Source organism: Gossypium arboreum, chromosome 9 (genome assembly GCF_025698485.1).
Source record: "Gossypium arboreum isolate Shixiya-1 chromosome 9, ASM2569848v2, whole genome shotgun sequence".
Classification (NCBI taxonomy): domain Eukaryota; kingdom Viridiplantae; phylum Streptophyta; class Magnoliopsida; order Malvales; family Malvaceae; genus Gossypium; species Gossypium arboreum.
The window spans coordinates 68,564,556-68,588,832 of NC_069078.1; the positions used below are offsets into that span (position 1 = coordinate 68,564,556).

At 35.0% G+C, this 24,277-nt stretch overlaps 2 protein-coding genes across 3 annotated transcripts; one reads left to right on the forward strand and one right to left on the reverse strand.

Annotated features, from left to right (window-relative positions):
- Positions 1 to 403: 403 nt before the first annotated feature.
- On the forward strand, positions 404 to 12,580 carry LOC108456967 (AP-2 complex subunit alpha-1-like). Of its 2 annotated transcripts, XR_008270664.1 has the most exons (28): positions 404 to 868; positions 3,111 to 3,242; positions 3,791 to 3,916; positions 4,300 to 4,362; positions 4,438 to 4,535; positions 4,628 to 4,835; positions 5,081 to 5,152; positions 5,234 to 5,326; positions 5,703 to 5,804; positions 5,945 to 6,042; positions 7,079 to 7,160; positions 7,293 to 7,381; positions 7,535 to 7,640; positions 7,739 to 7,804; positions 8,292 to 8,398; positions 8,485 to 8,589; positions 8,698 to 8,818; positions 8,929 to 9,120; positions 9,247 to 9,483; positions 10,125 to 10,205; positions 10,357 to 10,521; positions 10,652 to 10,738; positions 10,828 to 10,953; positions 11,261 to 11,341; positions 11,426 to 11,497; positions 11,862 to 11,941; positions 12,022 to 12,341; positions 12,427 to 12,580. XR_008270664.1 is itself a non-coding variant. In XM_017755741.2 (27 exons), the coding sequence occupies exons 1-27, from the start codon at positions 737 to 739 to the stop codon at positions 12,167 to 12,169; spliced, it is 3,069 nt and encodes a 1,022-aa protein (XP_017611230.1). In that variant the 5' UTR covers positions 404 to 736; the 3' UTR covers positions 12,170 to 12,580. The 2 variants fall into 2 exon arrangements, 1 of the variants encoding a protein (XP_017611230.1); XM_017755741.2 differs by having other exon boundaries at positions 12,022 to 12,580.
- A 1,473-nt stretch (positions 12,581 to 14,053) lies between these two features.
- LOC108456779 (DDT domain-containing protein PTM-like) lies at positions 14,054 to 23,320 on the reverse strand. Its single transcript, XM_017755443.2, has 10 exons — positions 23,058 to 23,320; positions 21,934 to 22,944; positions 20,662 to 21,366; positions 19,187 to 20,429; positions 18,102 to 18,390; positions 17,869 to 17,993; positions 17,295 to 17,761; positions 17,157 to 17,185; positions 15,603 to 16,109; positions 14,054 to 15,515 (listed from the first exon to the last, which is right to left on the reverse strand). The coding sequence occupies exons 2-10, from the start codon at positions 22,761 to 22,763 to the stop codon at positions 14,653 to 14,655; spliced, it is 5,058 nt and encodes a 1,685-aa protein (XP_017610932.1). The 5' UTR covers positions 22,764 to 22,944; positions 23,058 to 23,320; the 3' UTR covers positions 14,054 to 14,652.
- Between the last annotated feature and the right edge of the window lie 957 nt (positions 23,321 to 24,277).

Below are 24,277 nucleotides of genomic sequence, written 5' to 3' on the forward strand. Positions count from 1 at the left end.
TTTAGAATTAAAATCAAATTAGTAAAATTTATAAACTTCAAAAATTAAATTTATTATTATATCAATAAAAAAGTCAGGTCATCATTTCGTTAGATTTTTTATACAACACTCCATTAAGATTTAAGGAATAAGTCTGAAATAATAAATTCCAACAACATTATTGACTAAAATTAAAAATAAATAAATATAAGTGACCAAATAAAGTTTAGGCTAAAGAATAAAGTTTTAACCCAAAACACTATATTAGCTGTAAGCCTTTTTGAAAAGTCAAAATCCAATCAAAATGTCAAAAAAAGTAAGCCCAGAAGACCCGACCAGAGAAAACCAAAACCAAAACTGGACTGGATTTTTTTTCTTTTATTCAAATCTATCAATTAATTCATGCACTTAAATATTTAAATAAAGAACATAACATAAATAAATAAATTTCAAAAAATCAATTAAAAAGAAAAACAAAGGAACAAAAATTAAATAAAAGTCGTCTCCAGACTTCACCTCTTCTCGACGGCTTATTGTTCCAAAATTTGGTCTATCATCACCACCATAACGACCGTCTCCCTTTTAGATCAATCTATTTCCTCTGCCTCATCTCCTTTTTTTCGCCTTCGAGAAATTATCGATTTCTTAATGCCGGATCGGTTTCTCCGTTGCCGCTGATAGAAAAGAGAGAAACGATCTGGAAAATTGAGAGGCAGATCCAGCGGGAACAAGAAGTGGATCTGGTCGATAAAGTGGAATGGCAATGCACGGGATGAGAGGGCTTTCGGTTTTCATAAGCGACATTCGGAATTGCCAGAACAAAGAGCAAGAACGTCAACGTATCGATAAAGAGCTCGGAAACGTCCGTAATCGCTTCAAAAATGAAAAGGTTAGGGTTTCAAAGCTAATTCGTTTTAAAATCTTTCTTAATTCTGAAGTCTATGTTTACAGAATGACCGGACTTAATTTTATGTTTCAAGTTTTCTATGTGCTTCCAGTTGAATTCATTTAATATAATAATCAGTGAACTTTATCTTCTTTTTCTACTTAGATTTTGTTTTAGTGCAGAAGTCGAAGTTAACTTAGCTATTCAGTCTATTTTTGGAGTTTATCATTTTCTTATTTATTTTCCTTTTTATTATAATTTTTAAGTATTGAAACTACCTTATTATGCCCAGAATAACTTTTTTCATTTAAAACATATGCATTTGAACGCCATTAAACTTATCAATTTCTTTTTCCGTTTCGGTAGACTATTAGCAGAAACTTATAGCAAATAAAATTTTCATAATTTATCTGGAAAAAAGTTCTTAATTGTTTCAGAACTGTAGTGGCGGCTGCTTGAGTCAGCAAACTGCTATCATTTTAAGCTTTTACTGCCACATTTCTTCTGACTAAGCGTATACCGTTCGTATTGGAATATATATAGGCTCATTTTTACTGGGGTTTTTGCTTTTTTACTTGCTACACTTTTTCAATAGAAGGTGAAAATGGAAAAACAAAAATGAACTGAAAACATGGGGAAAAATAGCAAAAAGCATCAAGCAAATGGAGCGATAGAATATGTGGTGGGTAGAAGCTCATAGTCTGTTAAGAATTATTTAGAAGCCTAATTTGAGTGAAAACCTTCTCAATGCTATTAGGTATGCTGCTAGCTAATCATGAGAATCTCTCACAACTTGATCTTCCAGTTAAAAACCTTTTAGGCACTGAACTCCTAACATGTATATTTCTATGGTCCCATATTTAGTAGGCATCGCTGTCTTTACACTGTAGCACAGCTGTTCTCTAATCGAATGAGCCTGTTGCATTTGGTAAAGCATAAATTATATAGGGTTGCAGTTAAAAAGGTTTGATGTAATCAGTTTGCTCAATTGGATTGCTGAATGAGGTCCATGACTCCTTGTGAAGAGTCAGCTCTGATCAGTTTGGCAGTGAGGATCAGGAAGATGGTATCGATTGTATTTTCATACAAAACCATGTCTAAAAAGCCAAACATTTGAACTATGTTGTTAAATTTTAAAATTATATCCCTTGGTGAGGATAATAACCTTTAAAGATGTGTTTCCATAAATTGACGAATTTGGCAATCTTTTGGCATATTTGAACTGCAAATATCTTTTTATTTGGATTTATAGATCTGGCTGTCTTTCATAGTTAGGAGATGTCCTTGAAGCCTTCAATTAGTTTTGATGTTAGCATTACTGTTTGTATTTCTCTCTATCTCACCTAACCTCACCCTGTGAGCAAATTTTTATGTGGTTCTTATTTGGGCTTTGCTACATTCCTCTTTCATGTTGTATGTTGAATGGAAAAAGACTAAGGTTCTCAATTTAGTTAATGTTTCCTTTTCCCCACTTGCTCGCCACTATAGTAAAAAAAAAAATTTCTTCTTGACAATGACAGTTATTAAAATTTTCAGTATTTTGTATTTTTCCTTTGGAAGAAGTTGTGTACCAATTGCCAACAACTCTCTTAGATTGTTGGGAAATTTTATTTCCATGATTTTTGCATCGTCTTATTAGTTTCATCTTTAATTCTCATAAAGGATCATATAAATCAACTCTAGTCTCAGTAAGAAATCTAAAGTGCATTTGTTTTTGTTTCACATTGAGCATTTTCTCCAGCTTCAGACATGCTAGAACAATAGGTTCTATTCTCTTGTACAGGAAACCATATATTTATTTATCTAAGGGCTGTTGATGAATGTCAGCCTGTCCTTCAGCTTTAAGAAAGTAGCCTTGTTGTTCTTATATGAAGTTCTTTTTTCTCTTTTATTTTTATTGTTAACTTATATAGGAAGAGTTTACCTCATTCTTTCATGCAACATTTGAATCCTAGAACCAAATTTGTCAAAACACTGTGATGTGGACCTTCAAGAACCACATTGCAAAAGCTAGCTATTGAGGTTGTAGAGCCTAGGTCCATTTAAGCCCCTCAAGGAAATTCCATACTTTCCTATGTGGGATCCAAGTCCCATACCTTGCATTTGGGTCCATATCACACTGCCAGTTCCCTTTAGAAACATTTAAACAGAACCTTTTAGTGCCTTGTTTGGTGACAAGGTCTTTTTAGTGCCTTAAGGAGCTGAGTGAGCAGTTTTTTATTGAAAGTTCATGTTATTCTGACAGGGATTGTCTCCATATGAGAAGAAGAAATATGTTTGGAAAATGCTTTATATATACATGCTTGGTTATGACGTTGACTTTGGTCATATGGAAGCTGTTTCCTTGATATCTGCACCAAAGTATCCAGAAAAGCAGGTAAGATCCACATTTCATTTGCCCTTTAATATGATTAAAAGCACATTTGTGAGATGTTAAATGGAGGGAAAGACCTGGTAGATCCATGTTGTAGAAATGACAATCTGTTCAAGAGCCTGAAAGAAGAGGAAATGGGGAAAGTTGTATAACCAAGGCCTAAAGAAGTTATAATCATTTCCTCTTTTCCCCAAGAAAGAAAGAGAATAAGGAAATAAAACTTGAGTGCATAAAGAGCTAAGAAGATAGCATGTTGGGATGTCTCACCTGTGACACTTGTCAGAATCTGCCCTACCATGAAAGTGTCTTTCTTTATGCTTATAACAGTTACTGTTACATGCAATGTGTCTCCAACAATAAAGCTGGAATGTTTTGCTACTGTTGAAGCAGTATAATAACCATCACAATTCTATCCGAATCTCTAATGGGGCTGTATGAATCAAGTAAAGGATTTATTATGGAGGCTTGGATAATTAATAAAATAATTAGTTCTGCATGCTTCCATTTTCTCTGCAGTTGTTTAACTTTTGTCCCCCCATCATTTATTGCAGGTTGGATACATTGTGACTTCATGTTTACTCAATGAAAATCATGATTTTCTGAGACTAGCAATCAACACTGTACGCAATGATATAATTGGCCGAAATGAGACTTTTCAGTGCCTTGCACTAACCATGGTAAGGTTTAAAAATTGCTAGAGATTCTTGATGTTCCATGTAATTAGAATGCGGGAGGAGTTATTTCTGATTTACATTATCAAATAGCTATCATACTACGTACTTAATTGAGATGCATGCAGAAAGTTCAGAGCAGGATTTAGTCCATGACATATTTCTCTTTTCTAAAGAGAAGTTTTCATTCGCTTTTCTAAATATTATTCATCACTTTATAATTTCTATTGTAAGTCATTGTTCCTGGATCTGCAATAGCTTTTCTTATTATTACTATTGCTCTTGTTACCTTTTGTGGGTTGATTTATAGACACCTAATATTTTCCATATGGTTACTTCTATCCTTTTTTTCTGTATATTATACTCTTTTCCTGAAATTAACTCTGTAGGTTGGGAATATTGGTGGGAGGGAATTTGCTGAATCTTTGGCACCTGATGTTCAAAAGTTACTTGTAAGGAACCAGAAACTTGTTAAGTTCAAATGTTTCTTTTAGAAAATAATTTACTGATAAAATCTGTTATTCCAGCTTTCTAGCAGCTGCAGACCCCTTGTAAGAAAAAAAGCTGCATTATGTTTGCTGCGATTGTATAGAAAAAATCCTGATGTTGTCAATGTTGATGGCTGGTATGTTAGAATGTTCAAAATTTTATCCCAAATGGCTGTTTTATGATACTAGTTGTGCTTATTCTGGATTTCTTTTATTGCCCTATGTTTAGGGCGGATCGGATGGCGCAACTTCTAGATGAGCGGGATCTTGGTGTTTTGACATCTTCTATGAGCCTTCTTGTTGCTTTGGTATCAAATAATCATGAAGCATATTGGTCTTGCCTTCCGAAGTGTGTTAAAACATTGGAGCGCCTTGCAAGGAACCAAGATATTCCACAGGAATATACTTACTATGGCATCCCATCTCCCTGGCTTCAGGTTTGTACTTCTGTTTCACTCCTGCAGATTCTATGAGTTCAATGTCAAGCTTTGAAAAAAGTTATGTGCCTGGTCTGATTCAAGTGTAGAACTGTTTTCACTAGGCTACTTGGTAACTGTTTTGAATAGTTTTCCTTTTTTTCTTTTCTTATCTCTTCTTTGGGGTGGATGACATTTGTTATTAATGATGATCAACTCATTTTTGGTAAAGCTTATCTGATGTTTATTATTTTCTCTTATAACAGGTTAAGACAATGAGGGCTCTCCAGTATTTTCCTACCATTGAAGATCCTTATACGCGTAGAACATTGTTTGAGGTTTTAACTTTTCCATAGAATTCATCCCTTGACGTTTCAAGATTATTTTGATACTGATGGAACTTTGCATACTTATTTCAGGTCTTGCAAAGGATATTAATGGGAACTGATGTTGTGAAAAACGTTAATAAGAATAATGCATCACATGCTGTCCTCTTTGAAGCCCTTGCTCTTGTGAGTTTACTACTCATTTCTGGTTTTGGCATGTAAAATTTATTATCAATCATTCCCTTCTATACATTATTTTGCTTTCAGTATACATACACTTATTCTGCCCATAATTAAGAATGTAATAGAAGTACTTTCATATTGATGATAACACCTCTGCACCTGCACATAAGGAAGAAAAACATAATGGTTCTGAAGTAGCAACCTATCTGCTTTCTTGGCTCTTTTTGACATATTGTAATGATTTAATCTAATATTATTTACCCTCTCTCCTGGTCCCTCTTAGAGCGTACACACCATATGGTATACAACCATGTACATATGTCACTGTTCTAATTTAGCATGCATGTTTTCTGTTGTGTGTTTGCTGCCCTTGTTACAGGTCATGCATCTTGATGCAGAAAAGGAGATGATGTCCCAGTGTGTTGCCCTTCTTGGAAAATTCATTGCTGTTCGTGAACCAAATATTAGATATCTTGGTTTGGTAAGTTACAGAAATATAATACCTTAGGTTTCTTCTAAATGATCTTCTTCTTGAAGTAGCGATTATGTTCATGTGCTATATCAGGGTGGATGCATATAACCTAATGATTTACTTATAGTTTTAAAATTGCTTGGTTGCAGGAAAATATGACTAGGATGTTAATGGTTACTGATGTGCAAGAGATTATCAAGAGGCATCAGGCGCAAATCATCACATCATTGAAGGACCCTGATATCAGGTTGAGTTTCTGATTTTGCAGTTTTGAGTTTTGGAGGTGTTCTTTTCGGGGGTGTGTATGTATGTGTGTTTGAAAGGCAACTTGCATTGATACTTAAAAGAACAAAATGTATACAATCAAGACCTGTAGACAGAGTGAGTTACAAGGGAAAATCCCTTAGAAAAAAGATTATAAGGGAGCTACAAAATTAATTTTCCAACTAACTCAGGTTTTGCCAAACCATCTGCTAAGGAATTTGTCTATTTCAATTTGTGTTTAAAAGAAAGATGCCTATTCTTGCCTTGGACATCACCAATACAGTTCATCCATGAAGGAACAGTAGCATGATTGTTGATCCACAGAAGAGCATTAGTAGGGTCAGTTTCCAAAATGAGAGAGTGAGAACTAGCCCAAGGCGAGGATGTGAAAAAAGATAGACCTTAATAATCTGGATTACATCTAGGTAACATCTATCAGTTAGATTGTTATTTATGATTCTCTTATGTGAATCAGTAATAGTCAAGACTCAAACCATAGCTAACATCTATGCTTGTCCTGTGTAAGACATGTCAAAGTGTATAAGCAGTGCTTGTAAATCCTTGCTATTCGGTTGAAAAGTTTTGAAATCACCTTATATCGTTGTCTATTAATGAGCTCCTCATCTGACTAATTGACGCGGCAAATTAGTAACTTAATTCAAGTCTAAGCCTTAATTTGTACTATATGTTGCTCCGGCTCTTCATTTTCCTTGACGTACCTGTATCCAATGCATACTAGGACATAGGTATGGCAACATGACCTTTTGAGGACCCTCCAAATACATGGCAGAACATACAAAAAAATGAGCATATCCGTGTCATAAAGATATAGATGTCTGACACGCACACTCATGTCTGAGTAACATACTCTATAACTAACCCTTTGACTATTGGCATATTATATTAAATGGCAACTGTAAGCAGTAATAACTTCTGGTATATAAACTAAATTATTTATGCTTTGCATTGTATGCTTTAAGATACATTTTTGTTGACTAACGCTCGTATGGGATTTCCAGTATCCGTAGGCGTGCTCTTGATTTGCTTTATGGAATGTGTGATGTAACAAATGCAAAGGACATTGTTGAAGAATTATTGCAGGTACTGTAGTCATAAACGTGATCTTTTTTTTTTTTTACTTTGAATAGTCCCTTTGATGTTTTATTTTCTTCTAACTATTCAAATGCTAAGGCATAAAGATGAGAATGTTACCGACTGTCATCTATTTACCAGTATCTCAGCTCGGCTGATTTCACAATGCGTGAGGAATTATCACTTAAGGCTGCCATTCTTGCTGAGAAGTTTGCTCCTGATCTGTCATGGTAAGCATGTTGGGTAAAAGCTGGATATTAACAGATATTCTTATGAGCAGAACTTTTATACCTCAGCATTATCTTTTCTATTGTGGACATTTACTTAATCATATGATTGCTTGTATTCCTTGTCAAATTGACTAGCTTGCCTAAATCTTGCAGGTATGTGGATGTTATCCTTCAATTGATTGACAAGGCAGGAGATTTTATTAGCGATGATATATGGTTCCGTGTTGTGCAGTTTGTTACCAACAATGATGACCTACAGGTGATCAAAAAGCCTGTCACAGATTTACTTCTATATTTTATAACAGATTTTTTTTTCTTTGATGGTTTCTGGGCTGAGACTTTTATGCTTATGACCAGCCTTATGCAGCTGCAAAAGTGAAAGAGTATCTTGAAAAGCCTGCTGTACATGAGACCATGGTCAAGGTCTGTATAATTTGTATTTCCTTTTTTCCAGATGAGCTGTGTGGGCTTGGAAAGTATGGTGTATGATCCATGTGAATGGTTTAAGCACTTTCTATTTTTTTCTTTTTCAAAATTGCAGTAAAATATTAGCTTCTATGGTTTGATTTATCCGTCCTTGGGCAGTAGGAAAAGCATATTTGATTGCATTAGAATCTTTGCCCATTAAGACTGGTATTTATGTGACAGCTTGCCTTTTTGAAGCTAAATTAGGGATTTGCTTTTTAAACTGAATTGATGTATAATGGACCAGACTGTGCACCATGCTGCATTTGAGTATGGCTGCCCTTTTCTCTTGTTTGTTATTAACTAAATTCAGTCTCATTTCTTTTTTGTGTGTGTTAATCTTTTAAGTTGATATTATTTAGCACTTAATATTACTAATATATACGCACATATATATTTCAGGGATAGAGATATAAAAGTTCATTTTGGGATTTATATGTATCAGGTCAGTGCTTACATACTTGGAGAATACAGCCACCTATTAGCTAGACGGCCTGGGTGTAGTCCAAAAGAAATCTTTGCTATCCTACATGAGAAGCTTCCTACAGTATCGTAAGAACCTTTAAACCATGATTGTCTCTGTTTGGGCAGTATTTGCTTTCCATATATTTTAGTATCTTATAACGGATGTGTTTCAGGACTACTACCATCCCTATTCTTTTGTCAGCTTATGCAAAGATTTTGATGCACACTCAGCCCCCAGATCAAGAGCTGCAAAGTCAGATTTGGGCAATATTCAATAAGTGAGATTTTATATTTATATGTTTTTCTTTACATTGGTTAATATACCATCTATAATCTGTGTGAAATTTTAAAATTGTTTAATGCAATGTTTTTATTTGTTAACTCAGATATGAGAGTTGCATTGATGCGGAGATACAACAACGAGCTGTTGAATATTTTGCATTGTGTCAGAAAGGTGCTGCTCTGATGGATATTTTGGCTGAGATGCCTAAATTTCCTGAGCGTAAGGTGTGTGTACTTTGCAGTATTTGTTTAGAGTTGTCTGCTCAGTTGGAGGTGGTCCATATATGGTCTTGATCCAAGTGATAGTTAACCATGTTCATCTGCTCAATTTACAGTCTTCATTGATCAAAAGGGCAGAATATTCTGAGGCTGACACTGCAGAGCAAAGTGCTATCAAATTACGTGCTCAACAGCAACCATCGAATGCTTTAGTTGTAACTGACCAACCCCCTGCTAATGGGGCAACATCACCAGTTCCTGTTGGCCCACTTAGTCTTGTGATGGTGCCCAGCATGATTACTACTGAGGTTAGATCTTTTGGAATCCTAGTGGCTACTTGTTTTTTAGGTTTTTTATATATACATACATATATGTTTGTAGCTTTTGTTTTAAATCTAATTTGGACTAATATTTTATTTGATTTATCTTGGAAGGATCATACTTCAACAGACCAAGCCTTGTCTCAACAAAATGGTTCTTTAACCAAAGTAGATCCTCAACATCCTTCAGCAGACCTCCTAGGTGATCTTTTGGGCCCACTTGCCATTGAAGGCCCTCCTGGTGCTACTGTCCAATCTGAGCACAATGCAGTCTCTGGATTGGAAGGTGGTCCAGATGCAGTTGATGGTTCAGCCATAGTGCCTGTCGAAGAGCAGAGAAATACAGTTCAGGTATCGCATTCTCTTTTAATGTTTACCCATACCCCTTCTTCCTAGTTCAAAAATCAGAATGGAACCTTTATGTGCTTTATTTTCAACATTGAAGAAAGTTGATCTAATTGTGTTCTACTCTTGTTGCGTAAAAGGGCTGGGAAATTTTATGTGATCCCACCTCAATAGCATCCCTTGAACCCACTACTTCAAAAATTGTGCTGCAGTTTTGATGACTCCTTTCCTTACCTTTTCTCTAGCTGGCTGCATTGTGTGCTGGGTTACAGCTTTCTCTGTTATCTCTTTTATCCAATATAAAAGTAAGGGGTTTCATTTTCTTGGCTTCTTGAGAAGATGAGGTTAGGGACTTCTATTGTCGTCTGCCACCTTAGAAAAAGTTCTTCCGGTGGTCATTATCTGTCTGTTTGCAGTTTCTTTATTGTATGATTATAACACCCTTTTTTCACATATCCTCAAGTCATTGTACAGAGCATTTATATTTCCAATTCATTTGCTTTAAGTTCACTGTACTTGTTACTGTATCTGCAACGTGCAACAGATATTTTCCTAACGGAAACTAAAAAGTTGAGCCGTTATTGCAAGATGATTCTAGTAAGTGTATTATAAGTTTTACCATTTGGTCTCATTACTTGCATCTGCAGCCGATAGGAAATATTGCTGAAAGATTCCATGCTTTATGCCTGAAAGATAGTGGTGTTCTATATGAGGATCCTTACATTCAGGTCTGAGCTCTTTACTTTTCATATTCCATAGTTTCTGTTATCTGCTTATTTGTATTATTTCCTTAGGTTACTCTAGGATATATTTTTGTTTTCAAGTTGGTAAAAGCTTCCAAAATTTTGTTGCTGATTTTCTCACTAAACATTACTTCAGATTGGCATTAAAGCAGAGTGGCGAGCTCATCATGGACGTCTTGTTCTTTTCTTGGGAAACAAGAATACAGCTCCTCTTGTTTCAGTCCAGGCTCTAATGTTGCCCCCTGCTCATCTGAAGATGGAGCTTTCATTAGTGCCTGACACTATACCTCCTCGAGCACAGGTGAAAAGGAACCATTCTGCTTGTAACTAGTTGCTGGTTAATGGTTATTGATGCTTTTTTTTTTCTTCCTTTTCCATTTCATACTTTTAAAGCACTGAGGATGTAGCTGTTTTTTTCATTGTTTCTATAGGTGCAATGCCCACTTGAGGTTGTAAATCTTCGGCCAAGCAGGGATGTAGCTGTTCTTGACTTCTCCTACAAGTTTGGGACCAATATGGTACTTTCTAATAATTTATCTATTATGTACTTCTAGACCAGAAGGAGCTGGTTAATTTTTACGAGGTAACTCATTATTACATTTTACAGGTTAATGTGAAGCTTCGCCTTCCTGCTGTGTTGAATAAATTTCTTCAGCCTATTCCAGTGCCTGCTGAGGAGTTTTTCCCTCAATGGAGATCACTTTCAGGACCTCCATTGAAGCTTCAAGAAGTGGTATGTATACCTCCTGTTTTTCGGTGTCTTTTTTATTGGTTGGGGAAGGGAGAGAAAGAGAAAGATTATGTTCATCCTTTAGCCTTAAGCATGCTTTGTTATAAGTGGGTTGCTAGTGCCATCTTTTTCTTTTGTTGCTATTGGAGTGTGCAAAATGTGGACACCCAACCTACACCTGCATGTAACTGCAAACAGCCATCATATAATGAGCCTTGTTCTGTCTATGCTAGTTCATATTATTATTTACGGACTAGTTTATTTCTGCTGCTAGGCTCTCTGACTTATCTATTTGCTCCAAATTGCGCAGGTTAGAGGTGTAAGACCCATGCCTCTTCCAGAAATGGCAAATCTACTCAACAGTTTCCGGTTAATGATTTGTCCTGGGCTTGTAAGTCCTTTCATCTGAATAACCCCTTCTATCGTTTATAGAGGCTTTGTTTTACCATTATTTTTTCTTTTATGCTTTTTCCAGGATCCAAATCCTAATAATCTAGTTGCAAGCACAACCTTCTACTCGGAGAGTACGCATGCCATGCTATGTTTGGTAAGAAATATATTCTGTTCAATCTACATGGCTTGTTTTATTATAAGGGTGAAACTGGTTGTAAATTTGAATGACATGAATCTTACACTATGTTCTCAGTTGTTTGGTAGTTTTTGAATTGTATGGTTTGTGTTGCTTATAATATTCTGGCTTAAAATGGTGCTGAATTTGTTCCAAAATTACCTGTCCTTCAGTCCTTGCTCATTCCTCTATCCTAATTAAATTTCGTATTTAGAGGAATATAAGTCCTATAACTTGCCCTTTAAGTGTGGTTAAATTATCCATGAGCTTCTGGTCCATTAGAATGTGAGGAAGGTCAGTTGTTACAGCTTTTTTTTTTTTTTTTTTTGTGTAATATTTTCAGATCAGAATTGAAACAGATCCTGCGGACAGAACCCAGTTGCGAATGACGCTTGCTTCAGGCGATCCTACATTAACATTCGAGTATGTACCTAGAACTTCACACGAACATTTTAAGTTCAAAACCTTGGTGTTGGCAGATTTTTCTCATATTCCATCTGCAGGTTGAAGGAATTCATCAAGGAACAATTGATTAGCATTCCTACTGCTCCTCCTCAGTCACCAGCACCTGCACCACCTCCTGCAGCTCAAGCGACCCCACAAATACCACCGAATGATCCTGCAGCTCTACTAGCTGGTTTGCTGTCGTGAAAATGGAAGATTTGTTCAGTATACACTTAGAAACCTTGGTTTTTATACTCTGCCGGCCACCCATTTGGCATTTACCCCTCACACATATGGAAAATTTCATGATGCAAGGGCTTGCCGGATCACGGAGGAGCTTAATTATGTTTGTCGGCTTAGTGAAAGAAGGGTTGGTCGGGTATTTTGTTATTCTTTCTGCACATCCATGGTGAGAGTATTTTTTTTTCCAATTTTTTTTAATCCGTTTTCCTATTTCTTCTCAGCATACCAGATTGGGTTTCTCTATCTAGTACGGTGTCGTTTTACGTGTATGATATGGCATGAAGTAGGATCAGTTGTAACAATGTAATGGTTTGTTAAACCCGGTATATTTTTGAATCTATAATATATATATATATAAAAGGACGAGTTTGAAAATTTTTTGAATCCATTGAGAGTACTTTATTTTCATATTATTATTAAATTGGTATTTAAAATTAATTATAATATTTAATTTAGAAATATTTGGGATTAATTATCATATAATTATCATATATTTAAAAATAATTATAGTTTAATAGAAGTTGTAATAATTAAAATTTTAAAGATAATAAAATTTAATTTACAATTATTACTTAAAAGATTTTAGTTAATAAAGTAGTTTTTATTACATGACATTATTTTTTACATATTAATTATAAAATTATTATTGTCAATTTATCGATCATTACGAAAAAAATTAAATAAGGAAGAATTTATTTTACAATATAGTAATTTTTATTATTTATGCAAGTACTTTAATAATAAAAATTTTATTAATATTATATTTGAATTATCAAAATAATTAATATATTTTAATAAGATGTATTAATTATTATATAAAATATTAATTACATGAATTAAAAATTATATTGTATATAGAAATTTGTACAAATGTTTTAACTAATTTTTTAATATTATTAAAAACTTATTGTCCTACAAAATATTAATCTTTTAATATTATATTTGAAAATTTTTGTTTATTATATTTGAATTTTAAATAAATTAATACATTTTAATTATATTTAACAATTCAAGTAATGAAATAAAATGTATTATAAAAGTAAAAAGGTATTATTTAAAATTAACTAAAAATTAAATGTATAATACAGCATGCAAATGCATGTACCATTAGAAGAAGTTAATAAAATTTTTAAAAAAAGTAGCATATAGCGGTAACAAAAGAACAAACATGCGAAATTTGATGATACAAGTTGTTTTTATTTTTATATATAATATTCTTCATTTTATTTTCCATTTTCAGTTTTTGTTCTGTCCATGTGATAAATAATTTCAATTATGTTGAAATTATTTTCACATGTCAAATTTTGCGGAAGAAAGTTTAGAATTCATCAGAATTCTCTTTATTTTTATTAAAATTCGAATTTAGTAATTGTATACATTACCAAGATTTTGCCATTCCATTAGCATTTAGTATGCCTTGTTATGTCAAGCCTTTCTCATATAATCTTGGAGATAAAATTGTTTTTTTCTTTTTTTTAATATATGTTTTAAAACTTTCTTTTTATTTTGGATTTTAAAGCTTAGTTCCAATTATTAATATCATCAAAAGTTGATTATTTTACTAAAACAATATTTTTGAAATAAAAATCAATTAGGTGATAGTGATGTAATAAAAATAAAGTAAAAGAATTAGGTGTTAGAATTTGAATTTTACATTTGTTTAAAAGTCTATGGTTGATATCTTGACGTAATTGTATATTGAAAATTTTGAGCTGGATCAAATTTTGATTTATCAACGTACAAGTGGCATCCATGCATTATGATTTGAAACGATGGTTTAAATGAACCACACTCAATTTCCCAATATAAAGATGTCAAAGGAGTTATAATTAAATTTTGTTATTACACTTTGATACTGCTGAATTGTATTTATTTCTAAATTCCAACGGCGCCATTACCGTACAAACATTGAAGAAATACTAATAATAGAAGAAGAACAAACAGAAAGAAAGAACTATTAAGCTCTGTTTAATTTGTAGTTAACATGTTTAAGATTAGGGAATTACTTGGGTTTTCTTTTTTAATTTATACAAAAATAATGCCAATCTGATAAGCAGCACCAAAAAAAAGGCATTTGCTCATCTTTCAAGCTCTTCTTCTACGTAAACATCTAAACCTTCCCTACCATTCATATCCAAATTCGTTCCATCATCGTAGCTTCCTCCTCAAAACCATTGTAAACTCTTTTTTTTCTTTTCCTTTTTAAAAAAAATCACAGACTGATCAAATCAGAGGAGAGTCTCAACCAAAACGCAACTGCAAAACCTTCGCCTCAGAAAAGATGGCACAGCAATGGGCACAAGGATTCTTCCTCCCAATGCATCCATCACCTCCATAATACAGGTGGTCACCTGTAGGCTGTGCCTAGCTTTGCCTCCCCTCTTCTAAAAATTTAGACCAACAAAATACAGAGGACAAATCTCAAAACTTAAAAAACATCAGGCTAACTACCGCCATTCTCGGCACCGGCCACACCTCCAGTTGCTTTCTGAAGATGACGACTCTTCCCAAGGAGAACAATGACTGTGCATCAAAAACCCACATACATCACAATAGAGTTCAGGTGCAGGATCATTCAATAGACACACATGACAATGAAGTGCAGTCACATCAGCCTCCACTTGATTATCAACATCCTTTGCCGTTCCATCAGTTCCATCATCAGATGCTAGCAGCTCCGTAAATGAGAAATACGTCTGTGGTTCAAACTCCATATCCTCATAGTTGAGATTTTCATAATCAAATATCAGCTCACCTTCAGGACCCCCATTCCCAGGAACATCCCATTCTGCAAACGGGATAGCTGAATCCCCCTTGGGCACTGCAAAATCATTAGGTTCAGGATATGTCAACAATTCGACATGTTCAACATCACCCCCTGCAAAACCATCCACCTCCCCTTCCCGCTTTATATGCCTTCTGACTGGTAACTTCTGCGGCCCAGGGGCAGAAGCAGTATTCAACTCAATATCCACTTCTGGAATGTTCTCCGTTATTTGCTCAACTTTGGAAAGGGAGAAAACATCAGGATCATTAACATATACAAGCTCATCCTCTGTAGAAATTATTGGAGTGACAGGACTACACACTTTAATGTCCGAAATAGTTCCAAGATCAGAGTCCAATGCTAGACTTCCTTGTCCTTGTTTCTGCAACTTCCCAAACCGTTTCTTGCGCTTTTGCTCTCTAAGTTCAGGGCCCATGAAAGGACACTCAGGTCCTCTTATCCTCCGACACTTGCAACATTTAAACCCAACCACATCAGAAATCCTTGACTCCTCAAGTTCAACAGCATCAGCATGGTACCACTCTGAAAAAAATTACAGATATGCATCATGACCTAAAAGATCAAAATAATTTTTAAAGGAGGAAATGACAATAAAGATCAGTAGCATACTTCTGCAAGTTTCACAGTGAATATACATCAGATCAGAGTTAAAGGGTTGTCTACACAGCTCGCATTTAGGCTTCAAAAAGTGGTTATCTGAAACACCCCTTGTGAGTATGTTTGCCCGCCTGAAGTCGATTCCAGTTTCATCACTGTTCCTTTTCCTCCATATGACACCCCAGTTACACAACTTACTTCGCTTCGATGCTAATCGAGAATGAGAAGCAGATTGCTTTGTATCAGAACTTCTTTCCTGAATTTTGACAGAATTCTCCTTGCTTCTGATAGAGGACAGTTTCATGGGTTGAGTAGAACTTTTAACCGGCATGCCTTTGGAGACTGCTGGTGCACTGCAACAGACTTGTCCTTGCAAGGGCAATAGAGTGGTAGGAGACTTAGTATTGATTTCATTTCGAGCAAGAACTCTGGCATTGTAACACTCCTTACAAATGGTCAAGCACTCAACTTTCCCATTCATAACTGTTGAGCTTAAAGTACAGCCCTGATGACAATAACCTGATCACAAATTGACAAAGCAAAATTAGACGGACATTCAAACCAAACTCCGCAACAACAAAAATAAATGGTCCCACAGAGAAAAAGCTCCTGGTGGGTAAATTTTTTGTTTCAATAATTTTGGTATATTACTAAAATGGCTGTATTTCACATGTTTTCATGTTTAAAAGAAATAATAATCTCACAGGAAATAAATGAGTTGTATAGCTATCCAGTTGACTAAATAAGAGTCAAGATTCACGATTACCACTTTAGGCCCAGACAAGAACAAGTAATGAAAAGATAAATTATTAATAATAAAACAGCTTTCCACAAGGGCGCTAACGATCTGATATTGATAGTTCTCCCCTGAATCTAAGTTTTTCTAGGAACAAATTCACTTTGCCAGAACATAGGATCAAGTTTCCCTGGCTCAAAACTACCAAAATCAATCAATTGCTAGTGAAGTCAAGAAATTTCAACAGTGTAAGTTTCAGATTTTCTTTAACATTTCTATTTAGAGTAATTAATCATGCAATTCTTGAAAATATTTTGGAGTAAAAACCAATCAAAATTATTAAACAGGATGATCAACTTCCAGACTGCAACATTACAGGAATTCTCCTTGCAAGGAAAATGTAAATCAAAACCAAGAAGTGCAAGGCAGATTATTCCCCACAAACATGTGAATCACAAACTTCCTCTCATCAGCATTGAAAAAGGAAAAAGGAATGGAAATATCAAGAGTCTACTAAAAATTCACAAACAAATGAAGACCTATTAATAATGGAGAGGCCCTACCCTAGCTTGACCTTTCTCCTTGATCACCTATAACAAAAGGCTTGTCTTTTTTTAAATTTATAACTTTAATACTTAATTGCAAAAACACTAAGCAAAACAACTGGATTATACATTAGACAGGCGGTCTATTGAGAACACGTGAAGTTAGAACATAAGTATGATATACAGATGCTGAAGAACATTAGAAGAGATTAGTTCAGGGACCCCTAAGACAAAATTGGGAAATAAAGTATAATTTAGAATGAGAGTCTAGAGTGGTTAGCATACCCTGGCATGTGCCACATTTGACTGCATTCCTGATGATTGCACAACAGAAAAGATAAATAAGATTAGAGCAAGGAGGTGAAGAAAATAGGAATTTCAATATAAAAATATATATATTTGACAACCATATAAGAAGATTACCTCAATAAAACATCCATTTGACAAGAAGCACAAGAACACTTCTCTGATTTATCTCTTTTAGATATCAGATACGCAAATATATTCCTACGGGAAGCTTTCAACTGCCTTCTTTGTAACTCGGATAACTCACTTAAAGGCTTTTTAACTGGTGCAAAAGCAGAAACACTCATTCTTTCTTCATATTCTTTGATCAAATATAAAGGAATGTATGTTACATGAAACCAATATTTCTCCTTTTCATCATCAATTTTCTCAATGTCAACTACATTCTTCATGACACGTGAAGGAAGGTGCTTTTGATTTCCAAAAGCAACTCCATATTGGATCTTGCTTTCTACAGTTTTCTTATCACATATAATTGCATTTCTAAAAACATATGCTTCTGTCTCTGAACCTTTTCCATCTGAGATGTTATGCTCAGGACGAACAAGATCATTCCATCTCACATGAAGATCTAGGTATCTAACCTGAACCAAAGTGCAATTAAAATTTTGTTAAACTTCCTCACAACCCAGTGCACTGTTGGAAAAAGGGTTACATGAATGGTTCATTCAAATGTAGTTTAATGACAAACCTGAAGTGCAAGCTGCGCTGCATTCTTACTCCTTTCTACTGCAGCTCTCCAAATTAATTGTCTGCTTCTTTTAGGAATCTCAAAATCATCAACATAATTAATACCAGAAATCTTTCTCACACCACCTAATAAGTCACAAAATCATAACTCTAGTTACTTTATTTATTTTCACCAATTTTACTATTATAAAGAAAGCAAATTAGATTTCTTTATTTCATAGAGAATGAAGATACCTTGTTGTGCAGCTTTTCTAACCATTGAGGCAGGCAAAATTGCTTTCTGGAACACATGGGTTGACAACTTCCCTCCACGCCACCAGTCAATACTTTTACCATCACAGTCGTCAGCTGTAACTTCAGAAGCAACAGACTGCTTCCTACGTCGCCTTCCACCTGGCCCACGCTTTAGAGGGAATCCCACAGTGGATGAAGTGCTTTGAATCACAGAAGAATCTACTAACCAATCATCCATTAGCTTGACCCAGTCCAAAGAAAGAGCATTAAGAGAAATGTTATCCTCAAGCTGAAAATGTAAACCAAAAGCCAAATCAACCAAAATATAGAGAATATATAGATGTTGATGATGCATATCATCTACTACATCAGAAACCAAAAACCACATCTACCAAGAGCAATCAGTCATACAGCTCATGGCTTCTCATCAAATTTCATGTTACAAGTTCACATGGGTTTGCAATAGACCTTTTAACCAAACTATGTATATTTTCGCAATAAATTTTTTTATATAAATGGTTTATATAAAGATGAGTTCAGAAAAAATGTGAGCAGGGAAGAGAAAGCAAAATAATCAAGCGACCTTAAATTATTAGTAGTTGACAAGCGAACAAGAGTGAGGACAGACTAGACCAGGGATGAAAAAAGCATGAGCAAAGAAGAAATTAATGATAAAATAGGAAAATCTATCATCACCCCAATAACCTAGTAAGCCAACATGAAAATTAGTAAGATCTGACTAAGATTTAGTTAAACAATAAGATAAAATTAATAATACACAACGGAAAATTAACAAACTCAAACCTTCCACATGAATTAAGTCCTAAATTAATCCAAAATTTTATAGCACACATAAAAATTAGTTAAAGATAACACGTTCTTCAGTTCCTGGTTGGCAGTATGCCAGGAAACCTTGACAAGGGAGGGATAAGGTTAAGGTGATTTTAACAGATTAGCATGGAGAAAATTAACAAATATGTAAAACTCATATCAAGCAAGAGTGTTAATATGTAAAACTCACATCAAGCAAGCGTGTTAATATGTAAAACTCACATCAAGCAAGAGTGTTAATATTTAAAACTCACATCAAGCAAGAGGACTTTGATTGCTCTACAGGTTGAAGCTTCTTCTACTTTTCTACGCCATTGTTTCCTATAATCTGGGTTTAAGAAGGAGCCAACTACAAGACCACGTAAAGTCTCCTCCATGTATAAAATATATGTCACAATGCTAGGAAGACTACCCTCTCCATTCTTTAAAGAAGGAAGGCCACCAAGGATCTTATTGGCACTTTTGGTGGCAGTGGAGACAGCAGAATTCAACATGCATCCCCTCTTGCTTGAACCTGGGACCTTACAAGAATGACACCAGCCACACCTTTCCCTTGGGATATCCAACAACTTCTTCTCAGCACTTGGCCAGAAAAACCGTGAGGCTGCTAATGAGAAAGCTTTAACTTGCAGCAAAATGCTACTAGCAGATGTAACTTTCCTGGCACTGCCTGATCTGTTTACCTCAGAAACCTGACTTTCCTCTGACGAAAGAACAGCCAGCTTTGCAGCTGCAGTAGCAGCAAAATGCCCATAGTTATAGTGATTTACATAAGCATGTGGTTTAAAAGAAATTCCCATATATTGATAATCAACTACAGAATTTCTTGCATCCCTTCCAAAACCCACATGATTGCCCACTTTGCTCTGGTTCTGGCAAAACATATTTGCTTGAAAATGGACACTATTTGCTGCTCCACCATAACTATTACTACTGTTTCCCGAGGCACATGACGCATGATCTATGATATTCGATCTGTCAACTAAGCTTTGGTGGGTTACATCAGAAGCAGTTTGCTGGCTAACTGAAGCAGCAGACATAGCAGACTCAATATAAATCTGCTCAGACGGCTTCTTATTCATTGGAGGATGATCCTTCCCTCGCATTGCCCAACCATTGCTAAGAGAGCAAGTGAGGTCAGTTTGGTTCATTGCCAGCATAGAAGCATCCGGACATGAAACTCCAACATTGCTTCCACTGAAGCTGCTTGCATTCTCAACATCAACTGAACCCAAAGCTTTATGACTTTCCTTTACAAAAGGCAGAGGTGATCCAGTAGAAAATTTTGCATCTTCCTTCACGTTTGCTACATTGCCGCCCATTTCGAGTGGGGAAAAAATATTTTCTGGGACATTCCAATAGCGTATAATTGCTTTGCATATATCGAAGTATAATGTTTTATGTTCAATGGATGAAGAAAGCACCTGGAGGACTCTGGGAATGTCATTCAGATTGTAGTATCTAACATATGATTCAGTATCACGGGAAGCCTTCAGCCTGCAATTATCAATTTTAAAATTGTAATCAGAAATTTAGAACAGTTTGGAAAGCTAACCGGAGAAAAAAATGAGGCATCAATGTCATGCATATTGGCAACTTAGCACACCAAGCAACAAGTCAAATGCAGTAGAAAAATGGACAATTAAATAATAGAAAAAAAATCAGGAGATTGAACTGACAAACAGTAATTGTTACTAGCATAAAATAAGAAACAGGTTTAAAGGCTTACACTAGCAAGTGGTTACAAGTACCCAAGAAGACTTGACCATACAAATCAACACCAAAAAGTTCTGCTCCTCTAAGCGAGGTGTTTAATGCAATTGCTGGTCCCATTTTATCAATAACACATTCAGGACAATACCAGGGCCCTTCAGGTATATGCATTTTGACGACACCTATACATCTTGTATGATAGGCAGATGGACACCCATCACAGCAAAGCAATGTCCCATCCATGCCACAAAGACGGCACTCATCACTATTTCCGTCTACATCAGTATCAACAGCAGCAGTCCCCCCAGTACCTCTCAAACCTAAAGAACATGTCCTAGAAGATGACTTGACCCCATGACTTTCTGCATTAATCTCCATTGACTCCTTTCCCTTGCATGCTGAAGTTTTAGAATGTATAGGATGGAACTTTCTAGGTCCTTTTTCAAGAGAATCAGTCACAACAGTATCAAGATCTACTCCTACTTCTGTTGCCTCTCGCATGTCAATTTCAGCTCTCACCTCTGCATAATCTAATACATCATCACATAGAATTTGTAGAATCATCAGCTTTCTGGTCACAGATAAGGAATAGTACTCTCTCTCAGCAACATCTTCATAAAATCCTTCCCACTCGGGTCCTCTTGCATATCCCATTATCACAAAATATTGGACCAGATAAGCAGGCCAAGTCAGTGTATCGAGCAAGCTCCAATCAAGACACCTGCAGATAAAGAATGTAACAATTATAATTATTATGAATTTATGTTCATGACCAAAGTGAGAACAATATTTTTTTTTCTTTTTTGGTAATCAGCAGAAGGTATTATGCTGCCCTGGAAGTTTGAACCCAAACATATGTTCTTGTCCAAAGAGAGATCAAAGTCACTCAGTTGGTAGGAAAAAGTGCATTAACTGTATCATGCAATTACCTGGCACTTCTAGTCACCCATAAACCACACAATCTTCTTTTCAAGGAGAGATCGTAGCTAATCAACCATAATTTTTTTTTGAAGAGGGGGGCATCAATTGCATCATCAAAATGACTTGGTACTTTTAATCACCCTAAAGCACACATAAACTCATGGAGGATTGGAACAAGTGTTCGTTTTCTTTAAATTTTTAAGAGCTAAGTACTATCTTGCATCTTTAGCAAGAAAAGATAATAATATGGTAGATTGTGGTGAGAACCATATTTTTCATGGAGCATCCCAGAAAAAAATCCATCAAACCATTAAAACAATATACTAATGCCTAACTATCTATGATGTGTGAAAATGGATATACATACCTCAAGCATTTTGATGCAAGCTCTGAGCCTTCTGAAGAGATTGTTTCAAGATGACAACTCAATGCTCGCATCAAAGCAACATGAACAGCATCAAGCAAAGGGTTTGGTTCACAGCAATTTAATGACCCCACAAAATCATCCAATCCAAACGGGCTCAAAAACAATATTATGCTGAAGGACCTAAGAAAACCATACACAGAAAATAGATTTGAAACGCACTCCTCCGGCACACCAATTGTTCCTGAACCAGGAGGCAACAGAGGTGGTGGAATAAGAGGAATCTCAGACTCCAAAGACAATCCCCTATCGTGTGCATGCTCACAGGAATCACTTGAAGAATCTGCATCATCCTCTTGCTCTCCATCATTCTCGACCATCATCTCACTAACAGCCAAACTTTCCACGCCCTCAGCCTCATTTTTTAAAACTTCCGCTTTCTTCTTTTCCTCCTTCAATTTACTCTCCTTTACAATCCTGTTTAACACTAATTCATCTAACCTAACTTTTCTCCTACTCAAATCATCATCGAAATATGAATCTTCCAAAACCAACTCTCGAAGTTCCCCACTCTCCAGATCCTCAAAATCACCATCCTCATAGTCTACTCTATACAATCCAGTGTCATAGGAAACAATCTTACCTAAAAATACACTTCCCCCAAATTCTTTCAACACGTATCGACCTACAAAGGCCATGGATCTTGTCTCCAACACCCGTTTTTTAGTTTTGGAATTATTAAATTTCGTATCAGCAACAGAACTTTCATTTTCTTCTTCTGGTCGCCTACGTTTCCTCGGCCTACCTCTAGGCCGTTTTACGATAACCTCCATTGACCGACCGACCCGATAACAGATCGAATCGACCCCTGGATTTGATAAACCTAGTTTCCAAACAACCCCCTAGGGTTTCCAAAAAATTCCTTTTATTTACAGAGCCTGAGGTCGCCTCTCTTTTTTTTTTTTTTCTGATTTTTAGTGATCTATGGCTCGCAGAGGTCCTTTAGAAGAAATTCTAAACAAATATTGAATAAATCAATTTTTTAAAATGATAAAAAAATCGGAGAAATAAAATCAGAGTAATTTTTAATAAAAAGTAATTATGGAGGAAGAACTATGGAGAGATACCTGGTTAGGGTTTTTTGATAACCGCCATTGAAATTGTCTTCTGAGATTCTAGAGATTAGAGAGAAAGATAGAGAGATAGGGAGTCCTAATAGCAGTGAACAACGGCCTCTTTTATCGCGCGTGAGAAAAGTGAAAAGTGAGGAGTGGCGGGCTCGGTTTTTTTTTGAGTTATCGATTTGAACTCGTCCGAGTTGGGCCGTGAAATTTAATGATTTTCTTCTCCACCAGATTTTATATGGGGGATATTTTGTGCGGACACCCTCACGGTTATGATTTACTGAGCTTGTAATTATGTTATATGTGCTTTTTAATATTCTCTATTTGTATTTTTAAATTTATAATATTTAACTTTTTAAATTGATTTTAAGCAAGTGAAAATAAATAAATTTTATTTTAATGGAATAAAATTTGTACTTTTATACTTCCCTCATGTTATATTGTTATTATAAACTTTTGATTGCTTAAATTTGCTTGATATAATTCATTAAAATAATTCATTTTATATAATAAGTAAAATAAATAAATTGTTGCAAGAATCATAGTAAACTAATCGATTGAACTACTTGAACTTGAAATTAATGATCCGATCAATTTAATTGATTAAGGTAAATGAAAAATCAGAATTATTTTGAATCCTTAAAAGGATAATAAATCAAAGAGTAATGAAAATCTACTTTGATTCTTTTTGTATTTTATTTTTTGTAAATATGATTTTTTCTATTTTTGAATAAATTTAAAATGTTTTTAATGAAATTTTAAATTATTATTATTTTAAAGTGATTGAATTGTCTTATTCAACGAGATCGATTCTTACTAGTAAAAAAATATTTCATTTAATCATCTAGTATTTAATAAAAAATTAAGATGTTATTAAAATTTTAAACTTCATAACTTAAAAATAACATAAAATTAATTTGTATTTGTTGAAATTGACTTTTTATTAGTATTGAGTAAATTATGAAAGCAAAATTATGTGCATGGTTCACAGTGTAAAAATATATCAGTGCACGATACCATAATTCAAACCAAGTCCACCAAAAGCCAAATGGTCGTGACCTTACACAATCCACTCCAACATATGCTCTAAGATTAAAAATTAGGACTAATGGTCGAATTGACTCAGTGTATAAACGAGGCAACTCAGAGTTAGTTAGACTCGTGCATGTTTTAAATGAGTCGAAGCCCTATTCGGCTTTTGCTGTCCTTCTTTTTAGATTCAA